Here is a 23,283-nt window from a genome sequence, read left to right as displayed (position 1 = left end):
GGGGTCAAGGAGTTTACTCAAGGTATTTCCTGATTCCCAAGAAGGATGGTCGTTTGAGACCAATTCTGGACCTGAGGATCTTGAATTGGTTCCTCAAGCAGGAAAAGTTCAAGATGCTGACCCTAGCACAGGTGCTTTTGGCGTTGAACATGGAAGACTGGATGGTGTCTGTCGACTTGCAGGATGCTTACTTTCATATCCCGATACTCAAGTCACACAGGAAGTAACTTCGGTTTGTGGTGGGATCGCATCACTACCAGTTTGCGGTCCTTCCGTTTGGTCTTACTTCAGCACCTCGAGTCTTCACGAAGGTGATGTCGGTGGTTGCGGCAGAGCTCAGAAGGAAGGGGATAGCAGTATTCCCTTACTTGGACGATTGGTTGATCAAAGCCAAGTCCCCGGAGCTTGTGTTGCGTCATCTGCAGTCAACAACCCAGTTGTTGTTCGACCTGGGCTTTTCGGTGAACGAGCCCAAATCTCACCTAGAGCCCTCTCAGCGCCTCCTGTTCATAGGGGCAGTACTGGATACAACATTGGGTCAGGCCTTTCCTCCGCCTCAGCGGATTCAAGATATTCAGGATTTGGTTCCAATGTTTCGAAATGGAGCGGTAGTTCCAGTCCTCAAGGTCCTTCGTCTGCTCGGTCTTTTTGCCTCCTGCATTCTGTTGGTCACACATGCTCGCTGGCACATGAGGGCTCTTCAGTGGTGCCTCCGAAGGCAGTGGTCTCAACACAGAGGGGATCTAGAGGGTACTGTCAAGATCTCCAGAGATGCTGCTGTGGATTTGAAGTGGTGGATTGCAAGCAACAATCTTTCACAAGGAAAGCCGTTCCAGCAGTCGCCACCAGTGGCCACAGTCATAACGGATGCTTCCACTCTAGGGTGGGGAGCTCATCTGGGGGATCTGGAGATCAAAGGTCTTTGGTCTCCAGAGGAACAGATTTTTCACATCAATCTGTTAGAGTTACGGGCTGTACGTCTGGCTCTCAAGGCCTTCCTCCCTTCCCTTCGTGGTCAGTCGGTACAGGTCCTAACGGACAATACTACCACGATGTGGTACATAAACAAGCAGGGAGGAGTGGGGTCGTACCTTCTCTGCAGAGAAGCTCTTCGACTATGGTCCTGGGCAAAGGACCATCGGATTTGCTTGATAGCAAACCATCTGGCCGGAGTTTTGAACGTGCGTGCGGACAGTCTCAGTCGCCACTTCTCGGCAGACCACGAGTGGCGTCTCCATCCAGATCAAGTCCGTTTAATCTTCCAGAAGTGGGGGTTTCCTCGGGTAGATCTGTTCGCCACTCGAGAGAACGCGCATTGTCCGTTGTTCTGCAGCCTTCAGTATCCGATGCAGGAAGCGTTGGGGGACGCGTTTCAAATGACCTGGTGCGGCCAGTTGCTTTACGCGTTTCCTCCCATACCCTTGATTCCTCGAGTATTGAGGAAGATTCGCCAAGACCGGGCTCTAGTAATCTTAATAGCTCCGGATTGGCCAAGGAGGGTGTGGTACTCCGACCTTCTCCAACTCTCAATGTGCCCGCCGCTCCGTCTCCCTTTCAGGGCAGACCTCCTCTCACAGTCGCAGGGGCAGGTTCTACACCCCAACCTCCAGAGTCTGCACCTACATGCCTGGAGATTGAACGGGGCAACCTGAGTTCCTTCTCTCTCCCGCCTGAGGTAGTGGATGTTATATTAGCGGCCAGGCGACACTCCACTAAATCTATCTACGCTAATAGGTGGTCTAAATTTGTTGCGTGGTGTGGAGAGAGGCAGATTGATCCTTTACATGCTCATCTATCGGACGTTTTGTCTTTTGCTCTATCTCTGGCGCAGAAAGGTTGTGCAGTGGCTACCATTAAAGGTTATTTATCGGCCTTGTCAGCCTTCATATGTCTTCCAGACCAACCATCTTTATTTAAATCCCCTATTGTTATCAGATTCTTGAAAGGTCTTCTAAATCAATATCCTCCAAAGCCATTCATTATGCCGCAATGGGATTTGTCCTTAGTCCTGACTTTCCTTATGGGGTCCCCTTTTGAACCTATGCATTCTTGCCCCTTGAGGTATTTGGTTTTAAAAACAGTCTTCCTGATAGCTATAACATCAGCAAGGAGAGTGAGTGAGTTGCAGGCCTTATCAGTAAAACCCCCTTATACAACTTTTTATGGGGATAAGGTGGTGTTGAGGACCAAGGCTGCTTTCCTCCCGAAGGTTGTTTCACCCTTCCATTTGGCTCAGGCAATTACTTTGTCCACGTTCTATCCTCCGCCTCATCCTTCCAAAGAGGAAGAAAGACTGCACCGTCTGGACCCAAAGAGAGCGTTGAGCTTCTTTATCGATAGAACAAGGGATTTCAGGCTGGAGGATCAGCTGTTTATTGGATACGTGGGCAAGAGGAGAGGAAAGGCAGTCCACAAGAGAACACTATCCAGGTGGGTTGTTCTTTTCATTAAAATATGTTACTCTTTGGCAAAGAAGGATCCTCCTGAGGGCATTAGAGCTCATTCCACCAGAGCTAAGTCGGCCACTTCGGCCTTAGCCAGAGGGGTTCCTGTGGTCGACATCTGCAAGGCCGCAACTTGGTCGTCCCTTCACACTTTTGCAAAACATTACTGTTTAGATTCTGAGGTTAGAAGGGACGGCCATTTTGCACGGTCAGTGCTGCAGGATTTCTTGGTTTGACCATTTAGGCACCCACCGCCGGGCGTGGTACTGCTTTGGGACTCTATTCATGAGGTGAGGAATCCACAGGTAGTTGTATCCATCAGAAGAACGAGTTACTTACCTTCGGTAACGACTTTTCTGGTGGATACATTAGCTACCTGTGGATTCCTCACGGTCCCACCCGCCTCCCCGTTGCCTTTCTGGTCTTGCCAAGTAATCCTTGAGTGCGCTCCTCTTGGTCTTTGAGGGTGCAATAGATGTATATATAATATATTTATGTATATATATGTATATATGTATATATCTTTATGTATATACTTGGTGTGTGTATATATTTTAAAAGAGAGAGTTTTATATATACATATATATGTACATAAAAAGATTTACAGTTATTCATACAATGTGGTGTATTTTTACAATATAATGGATGTTGCCTTGCTCTTTCATTGCATTGCCTGGTTGTTCTCATGCACGTAAAAAATGATTGGTACTGACGTCCGCACGTCGTCGAGGACCTCTTATTGCCTGTATGACGTCAGACGCCGTCGCGTGGGCGACAGTGACGTCCTCGTCGACGTGCAGAGACTAGTAAGAAGATTTCCGTCGAATGCTGGCGCCATGGGAGTATTCATGAGGTGAGGAATCCACAGGTAGCTAATGTATCCACCAGAAAAGTCGTTACCGAAGGTAAGTAACTCGTTCATTTTGTCCAAGGGAAGAATGTGCATTGATGAAGGCCAAGCAACAGGCTATCACAGTTATCCCTCTTGGCCAGATTAGTATTTCAACCAAAAGAATGTGGTTGTGGGAACACATTTTGCAGACATTAATAGATAATAATGACTTGGTCTCACACTGTATATAGTCCCCGAGAGCACAATGGGCACTTGCACCTGCTTTTTGCACCTTTGAGGCATTATGCTGTCACAGAAAGGCCTGCAGGCGGTGGTGCAGCCCCTCCCGCACACATCTTACTCCGTATGATTACAAAGGGGAACTACTTCATTTACATGGGGCGTGTCCCACACTGATGAGGTAACTCTGCTATTGCACTCTGCCAAATTAAGGATGCAGGTGCAGTGACAAACATGCCATCATGTGCGTACTACCCGTGCACCACAATTGAGGTAACACAGTCTGTGCTCCCCTGAGAAGCACCTCTTCATATGGGGATCCATGGATCCCTCAGACACCCCACTGCAGGCAAATGCAATAACTCACTGCACCGGCCTGTGGTGGGGGTATCTGCCCTGCTTTGAAAGCGCGGCAGCAGACTCAGTCTTATTTCATATTGAATGGCCATGGCATAGGCGGAAAGTGATGTAACACAATCCCGTAGATGGGACTTTTAAACCAAGTGTTTTTCAAGGCATATAGAAGAAGGCAGTATTTAAGTTGATGAGAAGATGGTTTGTAAAATCTTTGGCACGGTGGGAGGCAGAGAACATGTTTGGAACTGAGTTGAAGAACAGCTGAAGAAATGTTATTTGTGATAGTAGTGCTAATGCAAAGAAAAGGGCTTCCAGGACTTTACAAAGGATTGTCTAATTCTTTAGAAGATACTTTTGAGTAAAAAAGGAGAATAAGTGTGGCTGAGACACCCATTGCCTAAAGGTTGTAACATAGTATTTAGAGTTACTATTTATTGGTTATTGGTTTACAAGGTGGATCTCAGGAGAGATCTTTCTATTATAGAACTTCAGTGTGAGCAAAAACAGGCTTTAGAGCAAAATCCCCTTTTGGTGCAAAATTATACTTTGGAACAAAGTCACAGAAAGATACAAATCACAGATAGGAGAAAGATAAGCTTTAGTGCAACGTGTATACAATGGCAGCCCTTTGTTTGAGCATTCAGGTACAACACCATAAAATGTGAGCAGACCAGGTAGTTTTCGCAGTTTTAGGTTTGATTTTATGATCAGTTCATAACACCTGGGCCCATTTATGTGAAACAGTTTTGTATATCAACACAACTGCTCTTGATATCAAAGTAAACATAGCCCAAAGAGCCCTGGTTCTAAAAAAGGCCAAGTATTGCACACAGAGGGCGATTTCCATTTGGTGATCCCACCCATAATATTTGTTTTTAGAATTCATCAACTCTCTTAGGGAGTGTTGTGTGGCCATCCAGGTATGAGGTTTTGGGTTTATTTTTTATTTTTTTCTGCCATCGTCCTTTGCCTAGCTTGCATGCATCAAACAGAGGGCTTGTCAAAGGCCCATCCAAAAATCTGTTTCAAATTATAATATTCTATCTTCTGTGAAAATGGTGTTAGAATTCATGAGACTTAGGGCCAGATGTACAAAATTCTTATTTTGCATTTCCTAAATAGCGATTTGAGAGAAATCGCTATTTAGGAAATGCAAAATGATATAGAGAAAGAATCGCTTTTAGGAAATCGCTGAATAGGAAATTCCATACCATTCATTCTAATGGGCTGGTTTGTCATTTCCAAAATAGTGATCCGGTCCGTTAAGAAATGCTAAATGGCTTTATACATCTTGCCCTACATGTTGTTCAAAGTAAATAGTTGGATTTCAAAAAGATCCCCCAGCACAACTCCTTGCACCCCGTCTGAATTTGAATGATATGCAACATATGTTAGCTTTCATGCTGAAAGGGGTCTTCATTAGTTGGATTTCCTCTGTGTGGCATCATATGTGCACCTTAGTTTAACCCATTTACCAGCTAGAGTCTGTTGCTTGACAATGTTTTTAACCAAGCATGTTTTCTTATGAAGGCTAGATTCCCTGCTACACCTACAAACAGTATGTTACAGAGCAGATTCTAAATACTCTATTTGCTGCTATATCTGACTTCCATTATAGTTAATGAACAGAAACACCTAGGATAGAAAGAACATCTGCCACCCAACACAATAAGCTGCATTCCCAAGTGCTAATCATAAATGAGTTGCTTTACGTGACCATAAAGACATCTCTGATGTTTTTTTAAGAAGAGAGATATGCCTGATAATAAGCTTTTAGATCACTCCAGATCAAAAGAGGCTACTAAGTTTGTCATGGTTGTTTAATTGTAGGTCTGTTCTTCTGACTACTGACTCACTGTGTCTGAGGCCCCTGTAGCAATTTGCAGCACAGTCCACGTGATGACTTGTGCATGTGCAGCTGGAAGACATTGTGTATTTTATGGTGGTGATGTGTGGAACTGCCACCCCCAGAAGTCGATGGTGGTTGCTGCTTCTGGTGGGCCACGAGCAGGACTATATATGAGGCTTGCGTGAATAATATATGGACCTATTTGCAGCTTGTTTTAGTCCAAACACAAATCAAATTAAAAGAGCGAAAGGCCACCCAGTATTTTATCAGCTTTTTGCCCATGTTTCTTGTGTTATCAGTGCAGAGCCGATGCTGCCATATCTCACTCTGGTCTATCAATTTATGAGAGCAGGTGGCGTTCTTCTCACCCTTAGAAAGAGAGCCCATGAGGCATCCTCTATAGGAGTATGGGAAATACTACAAAGCCCCCTCTGTCTGAACCAGCCATTTCCATTTAATGCCCAGGTTGTCTGCTAGGTCTGAAGGTCTGGTGAAAATTGAACTAAACTGCCTTGTTTCCTTACTTGCACTGGGAAAGGGATAAGATTTACCTCCTATCTCAGTGAGTGATTTATTTTACATAATATGACTTGATACATGACATTTTCTATATCAAGCGATCTCATTTTCCGGCCATACTGCATGTACTTGCCAACATTCTAATTAATCTAATTGAGAGGGTCGATGCACAAGATCAGGACAGTCTGAGTCTTTATAAGACTTAGTCCACGGCTAATAAACAAACTTGCATGAGACAAGATTCCAGGTTCATACCTCATGGGTTTAATAAAAAATATGATCATTGCAGAAAGCAAAATGTAATTATTTAAGTAGGAATGAGCATCAACAAAATAATCAAAACATAATTCTGCAAGAGGTCTAACATAAGGTTTGTTTCTGAAGAAAACCCAAGGAAGGACTAAGTATAAATCAATAAACAGAATAGTGCAGAGTCTACCTTCTAATGAAACACAGGAAGACTAAGTATAAATCAACTAGACAGACCCACATAGTGTCTGCTTCTAAAGAAGACCCAGAAAGAACTGGCTCTTCTACAAAATAAAACAGCTTTTATAATATTTCAGGGCATAGACGCCACATGTATTTCATGGCATCATATGACATAACTTTGATTAGCAATGCTGCAAACACATAAACTAATGAATATTCTGGTAAGCAAGGTACTTCTAGAGACAGCTAGTTTCTAATGTATTTCATAGATAGGCTATGCATATCTAATTAAAGAAACTAATAACATTTTATATAACACAGCAATACAATGGTTTGTTAAGCTAATGAATGACATACACAGAACATGGACAAACATCCTGAACATTGCTTCCTAGAGAGAACACACATGTTAAACTACAAACACCAGAGTGGAAGTTTCTTCTTCGATAATTTTCTTAAAATTGAAAAATACACAAGCACTCAAAGAGCGGGATTGGCGTGCTCACTTAATATAAATGAGCAGTATTATTCCTCAAAGGTGAATAGCCATCAATGCAAGCTGTCTGTGGCCTAGTCATGCTAATGGGACCCCATTTAAATTTAGCATTATTTCTAATTAGTAAAAATAACCTTCACCAAAGCAAGGCTGATGGGAGACACCCTTAGGAATGTTCTACTTTCTCCCTTTTGATGTAGGTCAGGTATCCTGATATTATCCTGTCCAGATTTCTGTGCGCACAAATATCTAGCTTAAGTGCTTTCACTTATACCTCATTGTTTGGTGCTAGCAGTTTTATTTGTATATATTAGGTATGCAATACAAAATAACTAATTAATCCGTATTATTTTAAATCCAAGGATAGAATATATCACATATCTGACAAGTAAGAGGTAAATATTCAAAGCTGAGCATGTCCTGGTTGGGACAGCTATTAAATTCATAGAAACTTGTGTTTAGGAAATATCTGTTCATAGGCTGTATAAGAAAATATAGATTTTATATTGGCTATTTACACATTCCAACTCTGGGAGCTTGACCGCCCACCACTCGTGATCAATCCCACAATTAAAACTAAGCCATACTGACTCCTTCCAGTGATAATTTTTCACCAGTCCTTTTCTACAGCAGATCATTGTATTCCCCAAACCAAAGAGGCCCATCTCTCTAAAGATGAGAATTTTAATGCAGTAGTCTTAAACACACTGGAACTTACACGTGGCTCCTTTCTCTTGGGTAGGACCTTAGGTTTTCCGTAACGATTGCTAACATTACAACAGAGTTGAGGGGGAGGCAAGAAAAATTCTCCTACAAAAGGTCATATAGTTGCTCGCATTTCTCTAGGCATAAACTGAAGAGAGCTCTTTATTCCAAGTTCTAGAACTTCTAAAACAGTAAGACTCATGAAACCCACTGGATAAGCTGGTCCTTTTTGTCTTGTATCAATCAATGGCTGGCATCCCGCTGCTTCCTGGGCAGGCTCTGGTGCTCCCTACTTCCCCCCAGAGATCTCTAGTCGTTCAAAACAGGATCAGATGGACCTGCTGGCCACACACTGTACCGCTGATCCAAATTCTACAGCACAAGATGCAACAAAGTGCCCATTCACCCTCCCTCAGCTAACTATTCATAAATGTTTTACAAAGAGGTCGGATTTAAAGATTGGGTGGGCCTTCATTTATACCCTAAGAGATGGGGTCTACAGACATTAGATAGGTAGTTTTTGTGCCATAGATGTACTCAAAATTCACTTTTATCCCTCATGGCCAGTTGTAGTAAAATAGAGCACTTGTGTCGATGCCATTTTATATGAGTTACAAGTCTTGCATAACTACTTGCACCAGACAGGCAGAGAAATGAGCAGATGCAAGGCAATGTCAAGCACAAATTAAAGTGCATGAGGAAACATGTCCTGACATTCAAGAGAACAGCCTTTAATAATGCAGTTAACACTAGCCTGTCTATACAAACAGGAATACTTTGGGCTGGACACGGAGTATCCGGTATACTGCGTTATCTGGAAATAAAATGCTCAAGTGCAGCTTCTCTCATATCCGGTGTTCATAGAGCAAAAACACCCTAAATTACATTTTGGCACCATCCGTGCTCAGCTTGACTTACCGACTGAATTGCCAAAGACTACACCCATTGACACATTGATCATGTTGTTGTGATGTGAAGCCACTAACTTATTTGCATGGTGGATTTTTGCCCCAATATTCACAGAAGTGCATACCAGTTTCTAACTATGTCAATAGGGGATACACTACTTTTTTGTGAGTGTTGTAGATTTTAACAGCACGTTTGCTATGTGTTGTCAAAGTTTATCCAACCGTGTCACTGTTTTAAAAAGATCTGGGGCGGCTTTTGTGCTCAGCTGTGCTGTTATACCCCACTTGTCACAACGTCCACCAGACACCAATACTAGTGAAGTTTACAAAGATCAATCTTAGGTCTGAGTGACAATGGGGGGTATTCGGAGGTGGAGCAACAGTCAGATCCCTGACACTCAGTGCCAGAGTCTGTTCTCTCTCACGTTTACCAGCATCCTAAAGGGAAAGGACATAGAAGACAGACGTTTTATTAGCCATCAGGTTACTATGCTGCAAGCAAGACTTTGAGGTGCAATTCGTAATATTTGTTTATTAACAGCATTTTGGCTTCTTTGAATGACAGGTCCTTCCACTGAAGACTTGAGTTGCACTAATTATCCGCAAAGGGAAAACGCAAGCTTAAAATCGTCGAGCCCCCTCGATTCTTTACTGAAATCCCCGCCGCCAAGGCATCAAGGTAATTTCACATCAAAACAATTAAAATGTGTACCCTGAGGGCGTATGTTGCTGAAAACAAGGGCCACAGCTGAGTCAAGGTAGTGCACTAGCTTGTAAAGAAAAAAAAACCGTCTAAACAAAACAGAACTATTGTAAAACAGTCCAAACCAGTCAACGTCGAATTTTCCTTGCAATGGCATTGAAACTGATCATAAAAGCAGAACGAAAAATTAAAACTGTGGCTTGGGACTGCATATGTGTCCCTGTGAGAGCCTGTAACCTGACAGCAAGCTGCGTGGGAACCCCTCTCCGCCCTCCCATCGCCACCACGCCTGTTAAGTATTAACCTGCGGAACTACCTCCGCTGAACGGGGGACTTCTTCTGAAATAGTGTTTTTGTTACTTCAAGGAAGGCCACTGATAACAGCATGAATACACTGTTTCCCACAGGAGGGATTCGTCCTCTCTTTGATCATGTGTGCCTCGGAATCTCTGGCTGAAAACTTAATATGTATCTTCTTCTTGGCCGTGTACCTCATGTAACAATCCAGGTCCAAGTATGACCATCAAAATAAAGAGCACACTCACCCTCGGAAGTCGTTAACACCGACCTCCCACATTAGTTCAAAACTGCGCTCGACCTCCGAAAGCGCCACAAAAATGCAAACTTGCATGGTGCGCTGGGTATGGTGCTTGCAATACGCCGGATAGACACACACATGCTTAATTTGTAGAAGAATAGGTGCTGGTGCCCAAAACTCTGCTCACGCCCACTAATGGCCCAATCCCAAGGCTACTAGTTTGGAATCCGCCTTGTGCCTCTGTAATCAACTTCCAGACACTCCCTGCCTCTTTATCTCACTCCTGCAGGTTCCTGCTTTCTCCCTTTCTGACCTTTTACCATCTTTTTTCTTTCTCCTACTTTTCCTTTGTGTGTTTCACTTTTTTTGCTCCTGGGAAATGTCCGATTAGAAAAAATAAGTGCCGGTCCCCAGAAATGAGTGCTGTGGGCCCCACTAGCAACCACCATCTCAAACTAAGCGCTGGCCATGCACTCGGTGGCTTCACCGGCTCCTCAGGCCCGGGTGTAGAAAGATGTGTTTGATTGGACCATTGCAGATGAGCAGCACATGAAACTAGCCTGAAAGGGATGATAGAGTCACTGAAGCTCTCGCTGGTTGGGGAGAGATACCTGTAAATATTATAAACAGCCCTCCCTAGCAACAAGTGTCCCTAGGTGGAAAGAAATGGAATACTGCCAAATGGATCTAGTGAGATGGTAACGAGATGGGTGGATACTCACTGTAAATGTTGAGTAAGGAAAACAGTAACAAATGTAAAAAAAAAAATTTTTGGAAGGCAGTTTCGGTTCACATACTATGTTTATTGTTGTTTGAGTTTTATGCTATAAAATACAAATAAAGCGAATTAAAAAAATACACTTATCCTCCTTGTGGCATCTTGCAAGTCGAGATGAATTTCAGAATTAATACTTTTTAAGAACTAACATCCAATGAGTGAGGCTAAAGGAATACACTTCCGCCACCTTGTGGCACCATGGAGAAAAACACCCATAAGTTACATAAGCCGCGTGTTATTTTGATTGAGAAAAAAAATCAAAGTTTGAGAGCATAAAAAAAGTAAGCACCTAAATGAAACGTCTTCAGATACGATAGGCTCCGAGGTTGCGTGACCAAATATTTAATGAATTTATAAAAGGGACAGGGTGGGGAGTTCTTGAGGCCACCTCAATATGTTTCGGATCCTGAGCTTGAAACAATTGACTAAGGAAAATATAGGGGCAGATTTAAGAAAAGTGGTGCTGTACCCAGTGCAGCGCCACTTTCCTTGTGCCCCTTTGCACCCCCCTACCGCCACCACATGTGCACCATATTTAAAATACAGCGAATCATGGCGCACGGTAGGGGGCAATAGTGTAATTATTTTTGATGCTATTGATGTACTGTTCAGGGTTAGCGCTGCGCCAAAATTTTGGCGCCTAACCTGAATAGTACATAGAGGCCATTGTAACCAATGGTGTCCCCCCTTTTAGCGCCTGCTCTGAGCAGATGTTAAAAATGTTGACGACAACAGCGCACAGAAATCTTTTAGATTTCTTTGCGCCATTTATTCGGCCCCTCTAACAGGGGAACAGGCATAATGTGATCCAAGGGGTTGCAAAGTAGCACATTGCTTGCATCGTGCCATTTGGTAAATCTGGTGCAGCGAATTTGGCCTTGTTGGGCCACATTAGCGTCATGAAAAATTACGCTAATGTGCCACAAGGAGACGCTAGGCCTCTTAAATCTGGGCCATAATTTCTAGCGCTGGCGCAAGTAACTTTCTAAATGCTGTAATATTAAAATGCAGTCCGAATGTGGGCAGCGGCCCTTTATACTGTCTTCGGCATGATACACTTGTGAATAAAGCGATCAATGTGCATATTTTATAATCAGAAAGAGCATGAATACAGAATTTTATTATTGGTCTGCGACAGAAGTCAACTATGTTTTGATCCTTTTCTGAAATATGGCATCTTCACAACTATAAAAAATAAGGAGCCCAAGAGAGACCAGGGAATTATAGAAAGAGGAATTCGAGAAATTAGACAAATGTCACAATTACATACATATTTTTAATAACTGGAGTAACAAAAACTGACTCACACCAGAGTAGGTTCAAAAGGCACTTGAAAAAAGAGAAGATAAGGAAGGTGTTGTGATAGTAATCTGTGATCCACGTGGACCAGGGAAATAAGGCCCGTATTTATACTTTTTTAGCGCCGCATTTGCGTCGTTTTTTGACGCAAAAACGGCGCAAACTTGCAAAATACCATTGTATTTTGTAGGTTTGCGCCGTTTTGCGTCAAAAAGCGGCGCAAATGCGGCGCTAAAAAAAGTATAAATACGGGCCTAAGTGTGATAAGGAGGAGCACCTCAGTGGGTGGTTGGAATTGGGCTCGGTGGCCAGGGTGGACAGATTGGAAGGTTACAGGCTGAGCAGCCTAGATGTGAGTGGGAATCCTTAGTACACTATGGATGTATGCCAAATGAGTGGGATGCATAGGATCTCTGTTAAGGAGTATAATAGGGGCCCAACAGCATTCTGTTTGTTAGTCAGGCGCAGCAAGTATCGGTGACTCGAAGTAAGAGATCAGGCATTTGCAATGCAATAGGTCTCTCATTTACTTGAGTTGGAGCTCTTGGCATTGTAAATGTAAACTGGACTTTTTTGCCACATAAATTGGTCGACCCTGCCACATATTTTGGTCCTTTCTGCCACATAATTCCAGTAGCCCTTCATATAACTAAAGGGCTAGTAGGCCTACTGGAACATTTTTCAAACAAGGCTCTTAAAACACAAATTAGTCTGAGGTGCAAAACAAAAGTTCCAGCCATTAGAGAGCTTAAAAATACACTGAATGGTTGGATGGGTTAATATCTTGTGCTCTCACAGTGTGGGGATCCAGAGATAATCTAGACATAAAGAACACGTTGTAATGAACATTTTGAAGGTGGTCCCACTGTCCCAAGACCACCACAGGCTGAGTTATGAGCAAAAATGTTTTCTAAAAGGAATGCCCTGCAAAGCATTATGGAGCGAGTTCCCGAGTGCCACGAATATTGTAGCATGTTGACTGTAAAGCTCAGAACAGCCCCTAGAGGACACCACAAAAAAATAGCATTTGTAGGAAACAGGGTCATGTAACCCTATAGTTAGCCCCTTGAGGACATAACCACATGAAAAAAGAGTGGCAGAAAGTAATGCAGTGCAACCATATATTTAACCTCTAGAGAACGTTGTGTGTTACATATTTTAAAGACTAGCAATCCTACTGCAATGGTATTAAAATAAGGCCCTTAACACAAACTACTCTCAGCTGTGAAACAAAAGTTCCAGCCATGAGAGAGGTTAAAAAGACAGTGAATGGTGGGAGGGTTTATCATTTTGCGGTCCCCACTAACCTAGTGTGGGGACCCAAAGATGACATACATAGAAAGAGTGTGTTGTGCTAATCGTGGTGGTGGTGGTGGTGTTCTCAGCGTCGTAGGATCACCACAGGCTCAGTTATGGACACAAATGTTTTGAGAAAGAATTATGGGGCGAGTTTCCCTGAGTGCAAGGAATATTGTAGTATCAGCTCTTGCCCTGTGTCAAGAGAGCTGCTTTGATGATTTCTATGTTTTTATTCAGGTAAAGCATTTACCAATTACAAGGGTTTTTTGAAAGCCTTGGAGCATGAAGGGGATAGACAAAATTGAAATGACTCCTATTAGGTAACAGTGTGAACAATGTGACAAGCGCTCCAATACCGCCAATCAGGTTTGCAGAGTTCACACTCAAAGTGCCATGGCTGCCATGCAGCACAAAGGGGAGAGACAAAAGAAAACAATAGTTCACCCTTCAGATAGTATATCGGAAAGCGTGCAATAATCTATGTAATAGGGTCACTCTGAAAGGGGTAATAAAAGAGCCTCAAGGTGGGACAAACGTAAAGCATTTACCAATGATATCAAGGAATTATTGAAAGGCAAGCCAAGGAATGAATTAAAGTGATGAGCTTGCACTCTGCTGTGCTCGACCTAAAGACTAGGGACGCTGTCATTGTAGGATGATCGGCACTGGAGCAACTTCGGAGGGCCCCACCAGGAAAGGAATTACAAATACTGCTGAAGTTGCTTAAAATGTACATATTTGAAACTAACTTTGACAAGTTGGAACAGAAACAGTGCTGTAATACCCATGTTAACCCCGGGCTCCTTCAAAAGGAGATCAGAATTTTAGAAATTCTTTGGTTCAATACATTTCCACTCTACTCACAAACAACATATGTGTAGTCAGAAAATGCAGTCAGAGAGGTTCAACTGACAAGAAACACATACAAAGGAAAATGCTCAAACAGAGAAGAGCCTTAACCTTGTAGAGGATGGAAATATAGAGATTGCCACCAGCTAAGCGTTCTTAGCTTCAGGTGTGCGGAAAGGAAAGAACCCCAGATTTTGGTTCAGTACCAAAGTGAGTGATGTTACTGGAAGATAGACTTAGAAAACAAACAATGCATTCCATAAACAAAACTGGGATGGGGAAAATAAAAAGCAGAGTTTGTGTGTGACAGCAAAAGTTAAAAATCATTGTAGATTAGCTGTAATATTATACAGTGGGCACACCACTTGTGCACAGTCAAAGGTTATCCAGGAGTTTAACAGCCACAATTAAAACATCAATAAAATACAAGGGGAAAATAGTAGTCAATCACTAGTAGCAAATCATGAATTGGCTACCATGGACCAAATCATGGAGGCAGATTTAACTGAACACTATTCCACGATAAATATGAAAACCCACATGAATACACTCACTCCAGGAATTCTAAAAGAGATGTGCAGCAGACCAATATGGGTTATCAACCAGCGATAGTAGCAAGTGTGGGTCATATGCAGCTTGTGTTCCTCCTGAAGGAAGAGCACTTAAAAATAGTCTGGGCAAGATGAATGTGCTGTGGCAGAAACACTAGGAGCAAGCAATGAAAAAGCCAATAGGTCTGGGTTTAATGTCCTAGCGCAAAATGGGTTAGCACATTACAGCAAGACATATGGGAAGGAGCCTGCAAGAGCGGACAGACAGTTGTAATGTAGTTCCTCCTGCAATTCAATGCAAATACATGAATCGTCAAGGAAGGATACAATCAAATAGCCAATAGTACTACGTGAGAGATTAATACTCATCTGGGCTGAGCAAAGAGGTGATTGACAAAGTCCCAAGCCAACAACTGAAAGAAGCTGGTCGAAAAAGGCCAAAGGTTGAAAAAGGATGTACCTAAAACCCACTCGATGTATATTGTAAGCTACTTGTTTGACAGCTGCAGTGTCAGCCCTGCCCAAAAAACCCTGACAGCCATAAATTGGTGAGAAAAGGTGGTCACTCGGTAAATATATGCAAAATCAGAAACGATTTACTTAAGGACAAAATCCTTGTCGAAACTGTGTGACAAAAACCCTTTTCTGTGACCATACTCACATAAGCTATGGAATAAGACTGCAGAGCAACTGCCGGTAAAAGGATGTGCCGAGGAAAAGGCCCGCCCCTGGAAGGCGCCTGCATGCTTTTCAGCTGTTAGTCATTCTAGTACACAACGTATTTTTTCGGCTAGATGCATATGCCACAACAGCCACAGGGAGTGAAAAATAAGGTTTGCAAGGGGTACAGGAGCAAAAAAGTGATTACTTGTGCCTTTAAAAAATACATAGCAATGGATTGCTTACTGAACCATAACAACAACATATCTAGGGCCAGATGTAGCAAAGGGTTTTCCCATTCTGTGTCAATGGGAATATGTGTTCGTACATGTGGCCCTTAGTGAGATGCAGAATATTTACAGCCAGTCGTTAAGTTTTTTTAATGGAGTTTCGAGTCACCTGTGAAGGATTACTCTGAGGGTTCATCCCTGCTACAGCTTTCGATGTGTAAGGGGGCCATTCCCAATCCCACGCTTTGTTGGACCCTCAAGTACAGAAATACATTGGACTGTTAACAGCACAATCTATGATTTTCACCTGCTGACTGGATTCCCATCAGAACCCTTGTAGTCATACACTATGTCTGACTGGAAATAAGCTAAAACGAGGAGCAGAAACAAATCGCTGTTCACAGCTTTAAAAGGCCGAACTTTAGTTTCATAGGAAATGTCCCCACCGGTGTTTTCCTGAGCTAACTCTGAAGTAGAGAAAAGAAACCTTCATAGGTGCATTTTAGAGCCGGCATTAGGCCCCAAATCACAGCTTTTCGGTGCCCCCACTGTCAGTCAAAACCAAGGCAACTGAGATGACTAATATCACACCAGGGCAACAGTTGAACCATGGACCACAAATGCACTCTTTGAGATGCCTTAAGCAACACACAGCAGCCACTTTTCCCCCTTGAGACTGAATTTGCATGGCCACTTTCACAAAACTCACCGTGGTTGGTTGGGAAGATGTTTTCATTGATAATCTTTACGTCGATCCAATCCATCAGCAAGTTCATGTACTTGGGTGCAGAGAGGGCTGTGGGCTTCCAGTACCTTCTGATCGTCCTTCCACCGGTATTCGTACTTAGGGCCACCAGACCTGACCGGATACGACTGCTCTCTGCAGCTATCGCTCACTGTGCAGTAGATCAGATTGATGCGGTTGAAGACATCCACCACATGCACAGCCACCCAGTGATTCTGGTCCTCGCCGTGTGGTAGCTGGACAGCCAGCTTCAGGCCAAGCCCAGCGTGGAGGAAAGCCTGTGCCTTCTTGTGAAGCTTGAAGTGCTGCGTACCAGGCTCAAACGTCCGCTTTGGCCGGAAAGTGCGATCTTTGTTAAATGCTTGCTTTAAAGGGTTGGACATGTTTGTGTTTTAAGAATTTGTAACATCTCTGACATCCAAAATGTTTTGTCCATGTCAAGTACCAAAGAGATGGTGAGATTACCTCAGTGTTATTGTCAGTGATAACCTCGTGGTCATTGAGGCAGTGACGTCTTTATGAATGTCTGCATAAATCATTTTAAAAAAATGACTTTATTCACCCAATACCTGGAGTTACTTTCCTAAAAAATTCAATTATAGGGTCAGTCTGCTTCGTTAATGCCAATGTCTGCCATGACCAAATGAAATGATAGTTTGGGCCTCTTTGGACAATAATGGTACATTACGCTTGACCAAGTAAAGCCTACCACCACCACCACCACCACATAAACCGGGGAAAGGTCGATAGGAGGTAGTGAGTTTGTGCTCCATAAAAGTGCAAAACAAAAAATAAACTCCAATACCTATGTGTCGACTTTGAGCTCTATAAAATTGCCAAAAAAATACCAGCAAGAGTGTGAACAAATAAAAGTGTTCAACATTAGCACAGCTTGGAGCCTGGGTAAACTAAAAAAAAAAGTAATCCCGAAACCATGCTTAAAACATGGATGCTGCATATGTTAATAGTAGTTGGCTGGTGCTCTCGAGGAAGGCTAAACACAGTAAAAAGTATGACGTATGCATGCCTTTGACAAATGAAATCAAGGAATTTTAAAGGCAAGGCTTGAATGAATGAAAGTGATGGGCATAACATGGGTGTGGTTAAAGCCCACAGAATAGATCACAACAGGTCGGAAGAGCTTGTGCGCTCAACCTAGAAAAGGCACAAGTGGAGAGCGACAGTGAGTGGGTGACTTAAAAAATAGGTGATGGGTGTATCATAGAAAAGGAGCACTGAGGTGGTTAAGTAGTGAAGAGAAAAAAAAAAAATGGGGGCAGACTGCCTAGGCATCCAGAAGCACCAGCGGCAAGGAGGATAAATTAATGCAAGAAAGGAGGAGGAAGTGCTAACCAAATAAAAATATTAATCAAATTAAAATGAAATAGTAAAATCGAAAAAGCCATAAGTAAATATTTATAAAAAGCATTAAAGCAAGGGGCTAGATTAAAGTATGCTGATCTCAGTGAGGGAGCAGGTGCAACAAGGGCTAGGCACACGCTCTCAACATGATATTCCTTGTTTATATCACTGAAGAAATCAATGCCTCAGTTGTTGCTGAAAACACAACTAATTGGAGAGTTACTGCATATAAAGCATGTCTCCTTTTTTCATTAAAATGCTGTGCTTTATGAAAGAAACATGAGTTAAATAATAATAGTTTTTGCACTTAATATTTCATCATTACATTTCCAATTTGCAGATCACATTGGTATTTTTGTTAAAGTATTCAAATCGATTATTTTTTTGTTCACATATACTTTTAGTAGGAATCCTTGTTTTGAACTGCTGTTGAAGATAAATAGGATTATCATTACACTTGTTTTGTTTTTCAGATCTAAATGCATTACAGTTTATCATTCGTGGGGCCATGTTGTCAGGAACGTACAGTCCAAATCCTACTGGCAGCCAGCGGCAACACACGTCAGAGACACTGCCAAATCCACATTCTGATGTCTCACAAGACGTAGAAAGTGGAAATGTGGAAGAAAATATTGTTTACCTCTAAGTTTATATTTATATTGTGTGTGTGTATATATTTGTTTATAATTGTACCTATTGCCTATACATATATATTACATTGAAGTTTGTTACTGCACAAACATCAGTCATTTCAAAATCAGTAATTTATAGGAATATCACCAGTGGATTATTTGCTTAATTCATGGGAATAGCACTGTAAATTCCAGTTTTTCTACCAATAAATAGGAAGGTGAAAACTGCTGTATACCAATGCATAACAGGTACACGTATCGTGGTTCAATAATTCCATATTGGGGATCTGGCGAAAACTGACTCGTTGTTTTAATACCGTGTCGCCAGGCCCCTTGACGGCACAAGGCCATGATCCACAAGTGTCTGTTATGTCACCACATCGGGCCAAATCACAATATTAATTTAGAGCCACAAAAGGGTATGTACAGTTCTAGACTCCACATCCTGATTGACAAAACTGGGATACGTAGGGATTTTAGCATCATACAAGTAGCACTAAAGCGCAAAAGGTAATCAAGATGGGCTGTTTGGGCGGCCATGCTAAATGCATTGAGTACACATTACAGTTCTGTTGGTTTTTACAAACATTTTGCCTGGCCATTCCCGCCCTTGAGACTCTCTTGAAGCTATCCAGAAAGTTTGCAATAAAGGTGTTTCTAGGGTTTTAATGGAAAGGGCTCACCCTCGCATTTCATAGGGTGTTGGAGAAGGGCTTTCTCTATAGAGAAAATCGTTTTCCTGCGCATAAAAACGAAATAAAAAAATGGGGAATCCACCTCACCAAGTACAGAGGGAGAGAAGTACTCCCCGAAAACAGTGTCTGCTGTATATCTGCGGGAATACTACGGGGTGTTCATGAATCCCCTGAAGGTTGGGAATGTACTACAAATGGAGGAGAAAATCTATGGGAGCGGATGTCTAGCTTTTTAACTAGGACTTAATAGGTTTGCGACTGCTTCCTCTTGAAATACAGTGTCACTGTCAGTATGCGACAAGTAGTTGTGCGCAATTTTGAACACGTTCCATGTAAAAATGTGTAATTTAACTGATTTTGCGCAAAACACATTTGGGCAGTCATCTGCGTGAAAAATGCATGCAAAGCTTGCTCTCAGATGTCACACAAGATGCTCGCTCTTGATGTATTTTCTTACAGTTTTTGAAGTTACGCAGTACATGTTGCCTCTCAGTGCATGTAGCCACAAGACCGTTTCTGCTCAAAACATCCTTCTCTGGGTGGAAATTACACATAAAGCACATATAACGTTAAGAAAAAACAAAAATGGCGTCAGCTGCAGGAAAACCACTAATCTGTATTCAAAATGCATCCGGGCCAACCAAGGTCTAGTAGTTTATAAATGTCACTAGAACCCAAAGGGACTCTAAACTGCATTATAGCAGATATCTGTTGCACTAGACAAACGTACTCCATACAAAAATGAATCCTGATAATTTGCAGTAGAAATGTAAGCCTGTAAAAAGTGAAAAAGAAACATTCTGGGCACCATTCTTTTATTCTCACTTGTGTTTTTTGCACTGTTTTTAAACCTTTATCTACAGGAGGACATTGGCATTTTACTTACCTGCAATACTGTTTAGGCCATTATGCAGGTAAGGGTCATTAGTCCCCTTATGTTGTTTGCTCTATGAGAAGAATGCCCCCCGCGTTTCTGTCTCCTTTCTTATCTCTGATCACTTCTAGTATCTGCCATAGTTTGACCAACAAACAAAGCAGTCATTGAGCTGTGGTGGCTGCTAACCACAGCACAAAGACAAGGTGGACTGGTAGGAAAGGTTCTAAAATTTGTATTACTGTACTAAAAAAAGTTACATTTTTTGTTGATGATGATGAGGCATTAACTAATCTATTTATACATAGAAAGAATGCTAAATTTTTAACGTAGAATTCCATGACCGTAGCATGCATTGCTATGTGAGAAGAAGGAAGGTGAGAAGTTACAATGTACAAATGGCACTTTTGCTTTCAAATGTAAAAACTATGGGACAGATTTACAAGAACGTGGTGGAGCGAGGTGTGCCCCAACATTAATAGTGCTGCACTGCACCAGTTTTGAAACACAGGGATGTGCCGTATTTACAAGATTACAGCACACACCTGTGTTTCCCCCTTCCGCCGGCGCTACATTAAGCAGCCTGCGCCAACACAGGCATCCTTGCACCGTAGTGCAAGGGTATCTGCATTGAGGGGTGTGATTGTTTATGTGTGGGAAGGTGTCCCTTCCTGCACATAAACAATCATTCATGACATTTTGCTTCTTCTATGTGTGCTGCAAAATGCAGCACACATAGAAAAAGCAAAAAACAAGGAGGAATAAAAGTATTGTTGCGCCATGCTAAAGCCACCTCTGGGGTGGCGTTAGATTTTGTTGCTGACTCAGATTTATTAATTCCTGTAAATCTGGGGCAGTGTCCCCCTCTGATGTGGAAAACTGTGTCGAAGGGGCCCATATTTACAAGGAGGTGTGAAGCCACAAAAAGTGGGGTTACACCTCCTTGTAAATATGGAGAAGTGGTTAGCGCCACCGGAGCGTTGCAAAAAGTGATGCTCTGGTGGCGCTAGGGCATTGTAAATCTGGCCCTAATTCTCTTCACTTTAAAGGAATATTACCTTGGGAACACAGAGTAACACTCACTCCACTGCACCTCTCTGGCAGCTCTGTTTGGGCATTGGCCCTCATTCCAACCCTGGCGGTCATAGACCGCCAGGGTGGAGGTCGCCGGAAGCACCCCCAACAGGCTGGCGGTGCTTCATCTGGCATTCCGACCGCGGCTGTAAAGCCGCGGTCGCCCAGCCGGGTCCGGCGGTTTCCCGCCGGATTACCCCCGGCTGGGAGAATCCTCCATGGCATGCAAGCAGCGCCGCCATGGGGATTCCGACCCCCTTCCCGCCAGCCTGTTTCTGGCGGTTTTCACCGCCAGAAACAGGATGGCGGGAACGGGTGTCGTGGGGCCCCTAGGGGCCCCTGCACTGCCCATGCCACTGGCATGGGCAGTGCAGGGGCCCCCTAACAGGGCCCCAGCATGATTTTCACTGTCTGCATAGCAGACAGTGAAAATCGCGACGGGTGCAACTGCACCGGTCGCACCCCTGCAACACCGCCGGCTCCATTCGGAGCCGGCTTCAATGTTGCAGGGCCTTTCCCGCTGGGCCGGCGGGTGCTCCCTTGGCGGGCGCCCGCCGGCCCAGCGGGAAAGTCTGAATGGCCTCCGCGGTCTTTTGACCGCGGAGCGGCCAATTGGCGGTTCCCAATTGGCGGTTCCCGCATGTAGGAATGACCCCCATTGTGTTTTTCTATTTCATAGAAGATATAAATACCTCAGGGAAATAACTAGGAATCCACCATTAGGGTATGTGTGTCTGGTGTGTGACCGGTGTTTTCACAGACCTGTGGTCATAAATGCAGAGAAGCCATCCCACATCTCAATATACATTTAATGAGGAGGAGGTGGGTTTAGCCTACCACTTACAGATCTATACTTCACCTGCCTTTTCTTACAAACTCCCATCTCTGCCTACTTCCTGTGATCTCCCTGTACATCAACATCTGCCCACTGACGACTGGAAACTGCAATATGTCCATGCACTGTCTTCTTTTTGACCAGAGTCATTAACTCCAGCAGAAGCCAGAGAGAGGGACCGCAAATGAGCAGTTTATTGGGGAAAGCCACCATGATCACCAGTATAGTTCTCACACTGTAATAATGGCCTTCTCAGGAGATTAAGGGAGCCATCCTTTCAAGTTTACGTGGGTGAGAATAGTCAACCCGTGGATAAAACCCCTCAATCTCAAGGACCCTATGCAAGAAGAGGAATATTGCAGTACTGAGAAGAGTGGCAAATTTACAAAAAGCCCTGTATGCCACTGGTACGCTGACAAATACCTTGTGTAGATTGTTTTAGGAGTCAGACCAATCTCTTAACAAATCTCTTTGCCATCTTTAGGAAACATAGCTTTCCATGGCAGATTCATTTATTCTCGTGGTAGTTAAGGTTCAGACACATCTTTCAGATCATCTTGTCTCTGCGATCAAAGCCAGCCAAGGATCATAGCCAGTCAAAGCGTGATAGTTCTCTGAAACTCATTTTTTATTTTTCTGGATCGGTACCGAGACTCCTCGCTGCTCAGCCACTCTATTGTCAATTAGATCTCAAGCGCCAAAAGGAACAGTTGCAAGCCCATAAATTGCAGTGAGAATTTCTCGGAGTTTCTTCTATCTGAGTGCTTTAAAATGGGAATGGTATTATTCCATACTCTTATCAGGGGTACCATCATATGTACAAAACCTTTACTACGTCTCCTGGATGAGGACATGGGTTGAAGAGCATGAGACTAGAACCTTTGCATAAAATAGTTCAATGAGAACTGCTCAATCCCAGCAGATACATCTACGGCCAGTACTTCGCCATAAAATTGAATTTTCAATCCATTATCTGTGATAATTTTATCTTTTTCGTTTCTGTGAACTCCTTCCAGGCTTTGTTTATTGAAATGTATGAGAAATTTAGACATTTCAGAGAACCCAATTAACCACACAAAATACTCTAGGACAGAAACAGAGGAGACGTGGAAGCGTTAAACAGTGATACTGGTTGTCACTGCATGGTGGTACATACTCACCTCGTGTACTCACCTTTTAGTTAGCTCTTGTGTGGATTGGACATATGTAGAGAACTGGTTATAATTTGCAGTTTATAGACACTCCATATTCTGACGTCAAACATATTACACAAAAAGCAAAAAAACAGCCATGTTAAGCAGATAATTATTTATGTGTTCCCTTTCCTATAATATTGCCTGAGCCTCCTGGCTTTGTTGTTTAAAATCCACAGTTCTA

At 43.0% G+C, this 23,283-nt stretch overlaps 1 protein-coding gene across 6 annotated transcripts in view; it reads left to right on the top strand.

Moving 5' to 3' along the window:
• Positions 1–21,393, top strand: part of ARHGEF28 (Rho guanine nucleotide exchange factor 28) — an 892,610-nt gene extending 871,217 nt beyond the window's left edge. For 5 of the 6 annotated variants that reach the window (XM_069223983.1, XM_069223974.1, XM_069223958.1 and 2 more), the window contains 2 exons: positions 9,348–9,461; positions 18,270–21,393. In XM_069223983.1, coding sequence (XP_069080084.1) covers positions 9,348–9,461; positions 18,270–18,442 — 287 coding nt within the window. In that variant the 3' untranslated portion in view covers positions 18,443–21,393. The remainder of the gene's footprint in view (positions 1–9,347; positions 9,462–18,269) is intronic. The other variant, XM_069223989.1, reaches the window with a different exon arrangement.
• Positions 21,394–23,283: the final 1,890 nt, after the last annotated feature.

Source organism: Pleurodeles waltl, chromosome 1_1 (assembly GCF_031143425.1).
Source record: "Pleurodeles waltl isolate 20211129_DDA chromosome 1_1, aPleWal1.hap1.20221129, whole genome shotgun sequence".
Lineage (NCBI taxonomy): Eukaryota > Metazoa > Chordata > Amphibia > Caudata > Salamandridae > Pleurodeles > Pleurodeles waltl.
Note: the sequence above shows the minus strand (reverse complement) of the source record. Positions and strands in the feature narration are given on the sequence as shown.